Genomic DNA, 11,502 nt, shown 5'->3' with positions numbered 1-11,502 from the left:
CCCCCCCCCCCCCCCCCCCCGCAACAAAGTTTTCTACCTTTATGCTGACCCTTTGAAAACAAACTAAAGCCAGCTTTCCTAATGAAGTTACCCACGTCCAGAGCCAACTATCAGATGTTTACCACTAATTAGCTCTAACAACACCCACCCTCCCAGTTGGCAGCCTGTTGGCCACCCTCGGAGCCTTGGCGGCCGAGGCCCTTTCGCTGCCCGGCGCACGAAGGCTGGCCCCAGCGGCGGCAGGCGGGCCGCGGGCTCGGGAGGGCTCCGGGGAGCCCACCGCTCGTCCTCGAGCGGCTGGCCCGGGCGCCCCGGGCCGAGCGCGGCGGGCAGCTGCTTACCGAGGGCGCGCAGGTACTCCTCGAAATTCTCGTTGGCCAACATCTTCCAGTACCCGGTGAAGTCGACCGGCATTTCGGGGGGCTACTGGGGCAGGACGGCCACGGAGCGGGGAGGAGCAGCTCTGGGTTCTGCGGGCGCAACGGCTCCCGACGCGATCCGGGTGGTGGGCGGCCCGGAAATGTGCGCCCTCCGGGGGCAGGGGGCTCTGCGGGGCGGCGACAGCTGGATTTCAGGCGCGCACAAAGCCCGCGGGAGGCTCACTCGCAGCCGTCGCTCCTCCCCCTTCGCGGGGGCGGGGCGGGGAGTTGTTTGAGGGCCAGGTTTGTCCCTGGCCCGCGGCCACCTTCATTCAGACCTTCAGGTCGCCTCCCAGTGAAGGAGGAGATGGGGGGGTGCTTTGTTGGCCCCAACTCCTTGGTTCCTGCGGGATTCCTTCCAACACCTTGAACTTCTCGCACTCACCAGCCGCTCCAGGGTTAAGAAACAGTCTCCTGGCGTTTGCTGGAGTCATTAGGAAAGAGGCCACTTACTGGCCTTTGTCTCAAGCCCCGCGCCCCGTGGCTCAGTCGGGCTGGTGGGCGGCCCAGGGTCAGGAAAGCTGGGCAGTTGCACTCTGAGCAAGAAAAGTGGGTACTTTCCACATCCCTCCCTCAACTGAAAGCGAGGTTGATGTTGTTTGAAGTAAGTATGGCTAAAAAGGCCGTCTGGGTGGTTCTGAGACACAGTGAAGTTTGAGATCCCCGGCTTCATGCAAATGTAAGCAATGATGGATACACCGGTGATTTCTGACCCTTCCCTCTCATCTAAAGGCCGTGCAGTACTCCGCAGTGTTCTGCGCTTAGCTTTTTTCCTTAATATATTCTGGAGACCTATTTCTGTACATAGAAAATGTCATTCTTTTGCAAGGTGTTCCATTGTTTATCTAGCTTATCCACCACTGATGGACATTTGTGTTGTTTCCAATCCTCTGCTATTAGAAGCAGTTCCACAATGAAGATCTTTGATCACATTTCCTTTCCCACCTGGTGGGTATGTCATAGTGCTTTAAAACCTCTGCCTTGTCAGTAAGGAGATGACATAATCATGTGGGTTGACTTTTTGACCCTCTATTAAGGACAAAATGTCTCTTATAAATTGCTTTTTGCACAAATCAAAGCCTAGATGACAGCAGGTACTTTCTCTTCCTCCCCTAGCACTGCCAAGGCTTCCCCCTCCCCCCACCCCACCCCCAACTTTGGGCTCACCTTAGTCCTCACACTGCATCTGGCTGAGTTAGCAAGGGATAAAGCCTTTTCCTCAGGGTAGGGGCAGCTCCGTCCCAGGGAGAGGCTTGGATTTAAGCCCCTCTCACCCAGCTTGCTCTCCACCAGGGTTTCTCAACCATGGCATGGTTGCCATTTTGGGGGCCACATAATTCTCTGTTGGGGGGGTGGTGGGCTGTCCTATGTACTGAAGGATGTTTAGCAGCCTTCTTGGCTTCTACCCACTAGCTCCCTGTTGGCGCCTCCCACAAAGATGCCTCCAGACATTGCCAAATGCCCGGGAGAGAGATGCAAAATCACCCGTGCTTGAGAACCACTGCTCTACATAGCTATACCCCTCTCCGGCCTGTTCCCCATCTCTTCTCACCTGGCTCTGGGTTGCCCAGGCCATCGGTTGTTCGCATGGCCCCTGGCTTTGTGTCCTCCCTAGCCAGCTCAAGGCCTATCTCAGGGGGACAGCTAGGGCGACCTATCCCAGCCCTGCCCCACCTGAAGGTGCAGGAAGAAAGCCCTGTGGCTCAGTCAGGTGGACGAGTGGGGCCTGGCGTGGACTGGGCTCTCTGTGACATCTGGCCCTGGGTTTCCTTGTCAGCCTGACTCACCAGAACAGAGAATCAGCCAAGGGCTTAAACAGTGAACTGGCCATGCCTTGGTCACCCCAAACTAGTCTCAGCTCTTCTTTCTGCTCCCCTGGCTCATCCAGCTTAGGTAGCTGGAGTTCTCATGCTCCCCAACTTTCTCTCCTTGTGCTGAGTCTCCTGAGATGGCTTATGCCAAGTGCCCAGCATAGTGCCTGGCACACAGCAGGGGCCCAGTCAGTTCTGGCTCTCTGCCATGCCCATGCTCTAGGCAGAGAGGCATGCCCTTCTCACCCGTCTGGTCCTCCTCTGTCCATCCCAAAGGACTGACATCTGGCCACTTTGGACGTTTCCTGCTCATGTGACCTCACTTTTTGGAGCTGGCCAGCTGGGCACATGGCACTTAATCCAGCCTGCTTGTGCTGCGTTTGTCCCCCAGAGCCACCAAGAGCACGGAGAAGAGGAAGCCGGCCAGTGGGGAACCCCCTGAGGCTGTGTGTATATAGCGGCACTGGTAGGCACAGTGAGCACTCCTGGGGTGGAAGGAGAGGGGACAGGAGAGAGCCAAGGGCCCCCAGGGTGAGCTCCTGGGGGAGAGGGGAGCTCAGAGGAGCTAGGGAGGAAATGTGCATTTCATTCTGCTCCACGGAGATAAATCAGAGCTCAGGGAGCCATCTCCCTGAAATGATTCATCGATTGCCCATGATCCTTATAATCGCCTTGTGTGGTGGGCAATCCCGTGCCCGCATCACCGAGAGGTCAAGCAGCTTGCTGGGTGTCCCCAGTTGTTGGGGCAGAGAGCCCAGGAACAGACCCTGAGGCTCTGTCCCTCCCCCAAAAGACGCTCCTTGCAGGATGCTGGGGCAGAGTGTGCCTTCAGCCCCAAACCCACCCTCTTTGCAGGTCTCCCACACCCAGAGACTTGAGTCTCCTAGCAGCGAACGGGCAGTGACATACTCTTCCCTTGTGCTCATCACGAAAACCTTCCTCATCTGACATCATACCCCTGCTTCTCTTCTAAAGGGCTCGTTTTATTTTGGTGACTTGTAAAAAAATCTTCCCTCTTCCTGTGTTCAAATATGCTTCTAGAGTTATTTTATGGAGAACGACCCTGCTCCAATCCCTGAGCTGTCCCGGTGCCATCTGTGAGGTTAATGTCTGAAGGGATGAGAGGGCCCAGCAAAGCTGCCCTCCTGTGTCGTCTGTGTTCAGGAGTGAGAGGGTTTGTCAGGAGGCCGAGGGGCTGAGGGGCACCAGGGTCTACTGAGGGTGCTCTTCTTTGTTGTGCTCATGAATATGCAGATATGCAAATGACACACCGTGTCTAGAAGCCGCAGAATCTTACACCCACTTTGTGGGGTTAGCCTGGGGATTTAATTCTGTCCAGAAAGTGGCTCTGTGGAGGCAGCCTTTCATTGACAGGTGACAATTGTTTCTACAGTTTGTGACACACACTGCATGGGAAGTCTTCCCTTCCCCTCCCCTCCCCTCCCCTCCCCTCTCCTCCCCTCCCCTTCCCTTCCTTCTCTCTCACTCTTTTTTGCTTTTCTAGCTATTTTATTGTGGACAATTTTAAACGTACATGAACATAGAGAGAATTGTATATGGACCTCCCATGGATTCACCACCAGCGTCAACGATTATTAACCCACGGCCGATCCTGTTTCATCTATATTCCCACCTCCCCCCCATTTCCAAAATGATTTTGCAGCAAAGACCACATATATCCATATCATTCCATCTGGAAACATTTCAAGAAGTTATCTCTGAAAGATAGACTCATGAAAAACAACACAACACCATTATCACAACTAAAAACCAATAATACAATTCCTTAATATCATCAAATATCCAGTAAGTGTTCTCTGATTTCATATATTTTTTTAGTTTGTTTGAATAAGGGTCCAAACAGATTTCATGCATTGCCATTGGTTGACATATAGCTTTTTAAATGGCCTATCTTTTCATTTTTTTAAATGTAAATATCAAGTGTCTGGGTGGCTCAGTCAGTTGAGCATCTGACTCTTGATCTCAGCTCAGGTCTTGCTCTCAGAGTGGTTAAGTTCAAGCCCCGCATTTGGGCTCCAAGCTGGGCATGAAGATTACTTTAAAAAAAAAATTTTTAAACATAAATATAAATATATTATGTAGTCATACTTTCCCTTTCTTAGATCAATAGTGGCATAATATATCCTTTTGAAAAAAATTATTTATTTATTTATTTATTTGAGAGACAGAGAGAAACAGAAAAAGAGCGGGGGAGGAGCAGAAGGAGAAGGACAAGCAGACTCCGCACTGAGCGCAGAGCCAGACGTGGGGCTCCATCTCAAGACCCTGAGATCATGATCTGAGCAAAAACCAGAGTCAGATGTTTCACTGACTGAGCCTCCCAGGTGCCCCTATCTTTTCTTTTTTTTTTAAACTTAAAATCACTCTCACGGTAATACAGGGAGAGCTTCCTCGTTCCCTTCTCTGGCGGGATAGCGCTCCATTGTATGGCCCTACTGTAGCTTCCGGAACCCATCCCCTGTTCATGGTTGTTTCCAGTCTTTTGTTGTAATAAACAGTGCTGCAATGAACAGGTGAAGCATTTTTCTATTTTTGTGAGTGTATCTTTGGGATAGGTTCCTAGAGGTGGGATTGCTGTGTCAGCGGACAAATACTTAAAAGTATTTTTCGTAGATGCTGCCAGATTTCCTTCCTAGGAGTGAGCCGTTTCACCAGCATCGACACATCAGAGTGTCTGTTTCCTCACTAACATGTTGTGTTGTCAAAAGCTTGGCTTTTTGCTGGTTGAAAATGGGTATCTCAGAGTAGTTTGCATTTGTACTTGGGGAGGGTTTCGATGCCACGGAGTGAGCAGTCATTTCCTTACTTGGCCAGGACTGTAAAAGCCCCAGTCAATCCCCTCTGTACCTGTGAGTGACCATCCGAATGGGGTGGAACTGCTGAGCACAGATAGGGCTTATGGGTTTGTTTTATTAAACTGTGTTTGTAAACCCCGTCTGCAGTCCTAATTCCTGCATGTTCCCTCATGTGAGTGACTGCTCAGTGTAACACCTCCCAGAAACGGTGCACGAGGCTCAGGGCTCCAAGGACAGCAGGGCCTCCCGGGGTCTGGAAAGATGGGAGGTGTCCTGTGGGTGGTCATAGACCTCCACCATCTGGGGAGGCTTCCCCCTGAGTCTTGCCAGGGCCCGGTTGTAGCGAGGGGGGTCATTTCATATGCCTTTCTGCTCTTCCCTGGCTTGCTGCCAGCGAGAGCACCTTGGAAAGGGTGGTAGAGAAGGTGAAGACTGGCAAGGGTCTTGCCTACTGTGAGGATGTGGTCCAGCAGGTAGAGCCAGGACACGCGATGGGGAGATCTTGTGGGTTGTGGCAGTTTTGTGAACAGAGCACTTTCTACTTTACCTACCCCAGCCCGTCTCTGCAGTCTTAACTCCTTTTCTACAAAGATATCTGGATCCCAACTTTCCAATGCTCTGGCCCCTTAGACATCTATTTGCAAGGAGAATGCTCTTGGAAAGTGAAGCCTGGGTCCTGTGTCATGCTGTGGTTTCTGTGGGGCAAGCACAGATTGGAGTGCGGTGGGGGGTGCGGGGGATTACCCGTAAACTGGTGGAAACCCCCCCACACGGGTTGCAAGGCCACGCCGGGGTGGTGATTGTGCTGGAAGTCAGTTCCGATGGCCCTCTCCAGGGGTGGAGACCTTCTGGAGTAGAAGCCCACCAACCCAGACGGCAAGGTCAGGAGGATTTTGGTGAAGTTACAGACACCTGACAGGATGGCCCCCAGGGCACTGGTTCACCTGGGAGATAGTATCTCGTATAGTGGCTTAGCTGGTAGGAAATGAGAAGATGTCTGTCTCTGAGCATTAGTCTGAGGTCAGTCTTTAAACGGCCATTCCATCCGGGGAGCAATATGGTCGATGGAACGACTGGAGGTATCATGACTCCGTGCCTTGCCGTGTCATGAGGGTGATGTGGGGTTTTTTGGTCAGAAGCTGTTACTAAAGGAATTTTTTTCCCCCCGATTTTATCCATTTATTTGAGAGAGAAAGAGAGTGAGTGAGAGTGAGAGGGAGTACAAGTCGGGGGAGGGGCAACGGGAGAGGGAGAAGCAGGCTTTTCACTGAGCAGGGAGCACATTGTGGGACTTGATCCAGAGACTCCGGGATCATGACCTGAGCCTAAGACAGACATTTAACCAACCGAGACACCCAGGCATCCCTACTCAAGGAATTTTTAAGTAAGATGGCATTAACAATTAGGTTATACCAGAGTCACTGAAAGGTGAGAAAGGGGTCAATATAATTTAACTGCCTACTTCTGGCCAGTCAGGATACCTTCCTTGGGACAGGCCTATAAAGGGACTAAAGTGGGAGGTGGGGTGGGTTATCTGAGAAGGTGGGCAGCCAGGAGCCGCCATTGCCGAGTTTTAGACAGAAGACTAAGTTCAGACAGATTCGAGACCCACGTGCATTTGCTTTGTTTCCAGTAGGCCCAGGTTTTTTGTTTGTTTGTTTATCACTTCTCCTGATCAGTCTCGAGGTCCTTGGGAGGTTGAAACCTAAACAGGAATTTTATTTTGTGTTTTCACTTTGGATGATAACTCTTAAAATATTTTTGGCCAATAATAAATTTGAAAAAATATGAACTATATATATTTGCAACTTTTCCCACTTCCCCGCCTTTTAAGGAAGATGGTGGTTTTGTGTTCTTTACCCTGGGCTTCTTAGGGAGCTAATCGGAGGTGCTGGGTGAAGGGGAGGAGTGGAGGCAGCCCCGACAGGCTGACTTAGTGGACAGAGAAGGAGCAGGCAGCTGGCCTTGTAAGAAGAGGGGAGAGACGGAAAAGGGCGAGGGTGGGGAGGGGTGAGGAGATGAAGTCCTTGCAGAGTTGAGGGCTTTCAGAAGTAATCGTTATGACCGTATATGCGCTTTGTGCTGATTATAGCACCCTGGGCAAGATATGACTCCACTGGGTCTTGGTTTTCAGAAGAAAATGAGCTTTAGAGAGGTTTTGTGATTTGCTTGAGGTCACATGGCTGGAGTGGCAGGGTTGGGGACTGAATGCGTGTCTGGCTCTGTCTGACCCAAAGCCCGAGGTCTTAACCAGCTACTGTCTCCTGAATGAGGCAGAGATCTATGGGGGCCTTGGCATGCTGGATCTGATAGATAAGCCAGCAGAAGAAAATCCCAGAGAGAAAATACGTCTCTGAAGTCATCATCAATATGGAGCAGAACTTGAATCCCCGTGTGAAATGAAAGCACAGGGCATATATTCTAAGCAGAAAAATCTATAAACAGTTAAAGATTAATGCACCTTAGTGAGGCTCCGGCCAGATTTAAAAAGAACAAATCTTGCTAGACCAATGTTTTTGCATTCTTGGGGCAGAATTATACAATGAAGGATGGAAGGGAGGCAGCTGGTCAAACACATATTGATTTCCAGGAAGCATGTGACCTGGCCCTCTGAGGACCGCCCTGAGAGCGAATACAGAGCAGGACTGTGGTGACCTGTGGCCAGGGGGAGGTGGCCTCAGAGGGAAGGATGGCAGGGGCAGGGCGGGCCAAGATCCCCAATCAGTTCAGGGCTGGCCTCAAGGCCTCCGTCTAGGGCCTGTCTCCTTAGAAGCACTGGAGGGTGAATATGCTTTTTAGGCAGCTAGTGGAAGGTTTGTGCTTCCAAAGAGGGAAGAAATAGGCCAGGAGCTCTTCGATTTAGGGACAAAAAACCCATTCCAAGTTGCATTATAATAATCCTTGTGAAGACCCTTCTCATCTGTGAGCTTCCTTCGTGGTCTGCCCTGCCCACTGCCCCTGGATTGACAGAATCCAGTGCAGTAACACACCTGGGTTTTAGAGTCAGACTGCTCTTGAATCCCAGGTTCACCATTTCCCAGCTGTGTGATCTTGCAGAAGTCGCTTGATGTCTCTGAGCCATCACCTCGTAGTGTAGTTTTGAGGATTCGGGAACACACATCCTCAATACATTCTAGTTTCCTTCTCTTCCTTGTCATCTGAGGCCCTTGACCATCTGGCCTCAATGTCTTTTCCCAGCCCCGTCTGTCCCCTTTCCCCTGCAGTCTAGTCATCCCATGTCGTCCTCTTGTTCTGGCACTGGTGGCCTTGTCCCCCAAACTCTCCTGGCCCAGCCTTACTCTCCTAGGTTCCCTGGCTCAAATACGCTCCCTCTTCCCTTCTCCCGGATTCTGAGAGCCCTGGGCTCTCCCATTCGTGTTGTTTCATCCACACTGCCTCGGGGGACAGAGCTCTTTCTCATGTGCACACACTTGGCACACCTGCTTCAGCTCCCCTGGTGAGCCTGTCGATGCTCTGTGGCCAGACTGTGTCTTAACTTCCTTCCATGTCGCTCACAGCACCCGGTCATGGGCTGCACACCCCAGAACAGGAGCCTAGTGGCTCCTCACCGGAGGGACTGGGGCAAGTGTCAACGCCGCGCGCTGATGGGTCCTTCTAACAAACACTTCCTGAGCGCCTGGCAGGGGCCTGGACCTGGGCTAGATGCTGCGGATGCTGAGAGAGACCCCGCCCTGACCAAGATTCCGCCCCGAGCAAGATACGGTCTAGGGGTGTGCACAGGAGTGTAACGAGTAGCGGCTTGTACAGAGTGCTTCCGGGACATGCTGGCGTGTGAGCACAGGGCCAAAGTTTAGAAGGATGAGTAGAGATTTGCCTGACCGAGGTGTAGAGGACACTCCCAAGAGGGAGTGACGCATGCAAAAGCAGGGAGCTGGAGGAAAGCTGGCAGCTTCAGGGAGAGTGGGGTAATCAAGTGTGGTGACAGCACGGCTGGGGGGGAGCCGTGGGGGGGGAGGGACGGCCTGGGCTGACGCAGTGCAAGACAATGTGGAGAAACCAGTAGGGCCAGGCCACCGAGAACCCTATCTGCTCTAACAAGCTATTTGGACTCTACTCTGTAGGAAATGGGGAGCCACTGACAAGTGTCAGTACCGGAGTGCCACCACAGAGGAAAGGAGGAAAGGACAGATGAGCAGTCATGGTAGTAGATCCAGGAGGGAATCTTTGTGCAAGCCCACCAGGCAGCCAGCCCCCAGCCAGCCCGAGGAGCAGAGCATGTGGGGCGGGGGCAGTGGCCAGGAGAGTGACCCGTTCTGCCCGCCAGGACGTTGCAAGAGCTGCACGGCGGCTAGCACAGTTGTCCTGGTGCCGTGCTCCCGGGCTCCGAGGCTCAAGGTGTGAGAGCAGGAGGTGAAAGACACCTGCCACCCATAAATCCACCACCCGTCCAGACAACCTGCTTTTATCCACCCATCGAACACACCAGGAACAATGTTCGCCTGCAAATTGCTGTGTCTCTCTAAGGTGAGTGAGTTCCTGAAATTCATTATCACACATTATCTGTAGAAATAAAGACATGGATATTGCTTTGGTTTGTATAAAGAATAATGAAGGTGACACCCTGCAAAGGAATAAGGAAATGAGAATTTCTGCAGCTCTATGAGTCTCCTTTAAAAAAAAAAATCAATTTACTTTAAAAAAAAATCACCCTACTGTCTACAATGTGGTAACATTGATTAGAATAAAAAGTACACTGAGCATTTGACCCAGCAGTACCACTCCTGGGAATCTATCCCACAAAAGCACTGGTTTGTAAAGGCTTATGGATAAGGGTATTTGTTGCAGTATTGTCTGTAATACAAAAAACTGGGGAAAAACTTTAGATAAGAACTCCCTAAACTGCAACTCCGAGTACCGTGTTCCACATAGTATTAAGGGTATACGTAGAAGAAGGATTGTGTGTAGACTTGCTTCAAAATCACTGACTGATACAAAGTTAAACAGGTGTGTTTATCATGGGCTTCTCAGAGCTCATAAGATGCTTATTAGGTATTATTTTCTGAAATATTTACTGAGTCAGGAGTTGTCTAGGGACGAAGAGCAATGATCAAGACGAATTCTTATTTTCGGGGACCTTGGAGTCACCACCGAATCCATCATTTCCAGAGTGATGAAATTCTCTTATGAGGGGAGGGCAGGGAGTTGGGGGTACAGGTACAGTGAGCAAGTCTCATTTCCTGGAAAAGGCGAGGAGAGGCAGAGAACTGAAGAAGCAATGGGAGTCAGCTCAAAGGAGGGTTGTAGAGACAGCATGCGTGGGGCGGGCGCGTGGGGAAAGTGCTGGCAGAAGGGGAGGCGTGGGTGTGGGACATTGAGCAAAGCGGAGCCGCCCCAGTGCACTGTGGGGCGTGGGAGCTTGTGGGGGCGGGGGGCAGCTGCCCTCGGAGGAGTCAGGTCTTCACTCCAAGGGCACACAAAGGAAGCTCAGATGTTTGAAAAACACCTTGATTGAGGTATAATTTAAGTACCTCAAAATTTACCCATGTAAAGTAGGTGGTTTGATGAGCTTCGGTAAAATTACGGAGTTGTGCCATCGCCACCGCGATCCAGTTTTGGCACATTCCTATCACCACCCCCTCCCCCACCGAGTTTCCTGTGCCCACCTGCAGTCGTCTCCACTCCCACCTGCAGGCAACCGCTGGTCTGTTCTGTGCTTCTATCTGTAGTTTTGCCTTTTCTAGAAATTTCACATAAATGGAATCATACGATGTGTTGTCTTACTGTCTGGCGTCTTTCTCGCTGAGCGTGTTTCCGGGAGTCATCTGTTTTGTTGCAGGCATCTACCACTGGTTCCTTCTTCGAGTTGCTGAATCATTTCCCATTGCATGGATATATTTGTTTGCATTTACCAGTTGAAGAACGTCTGAATTCTCCCAGTGTTTGGCTGTAATGAGTACTGCTGCTATAAATATTCACACCCGAGTGAGTGGACAGACACACGTTCGCATCTCTTTTTGGACAGATTCTTAAGAATGGGATTTTGCTGACTGATTTTAAGCGTTCATGGAGGTGCAAAGTGCTATCTCATTGTGGGTCTCTCACGACGATTGGTGCCAAGCATCTTTCCGGTGCTCATTTGTCAATCATGTATCTTCTTTGGTAAAGTGTCTTGCTTCTGGGATCCCACGTTTGGTGACTCTCTTGAAGGACTCACAGGGCTCCGGGGCAGCTATCCTTACGGCAGTGGGTCACTCCAGTGAAGCGACGCACGGCAGGACTAGCCAGGGGAAAAGACACATTCGGGAGGGTCTGGGGGAGTCCAGGCGAAGGCTTCCGACGTCCTCCTCCTGCGGTGGGGGCCGCACAAAATACGCTTCCTCCACCAGTGAAATGCAGCCACAGCGTGCAGTGTTTCTGCCCAGGGAAGGCAGTTTGAGACTCTGAGTCCAAGGGTCTTATTGCGGCTTGTGATGTAGGCACTGTGCCTGCACGTCC

General features: G+C 51.4%; 1 protein-coding gene across 1 annotated transcript in view; it reads right to left on the bottom strand.

The window, feature by feature from the left end:
* Positions 1–10,822, bottom strand: part of RBP1 (retinol binding protein 1) — a 36,421-nt gene extending 25,599 nt beyond the window's left edge. The window contains exons 1-2 of the mRNA XM_040636752.1: positions 10,671–10,822; positions 342–547 (exon numbers count right to left, since the gene is read on the bottom strand). Of these exons, the coding sequence (XP_040492686.1) occupies positions 342–414 (73 nt within the window). The 5' untranslated portion in view covers positions 415–547; positions 10,671–10,822. The remainder of the gene's footprint in view (positions 1–341; positions 548–10,670) is intronic.
* Positions 10,823–11,502: the final 680 nt, after the last annotated feature.

The sequence above is a fragment of the Ursus maritimus genome, unplaced genomic scaffold, assembly GCF_017311325.1.
Source record: "Ursus maritimus isolate PB19 unplaced genomic scaffold, ASM1731132v1 scaffold_20, whole genome shotgun sequence".
NCBI lineage: Eukaryota > Metazoa > Chordata > Mammalia > Carnivora > Ursidae > Ursus > Ursus maritimus.
Note: the sequence above shows the minus strand (reverse complement) of the source record. Positions and strands in the feature narration are given on the sequence as shown.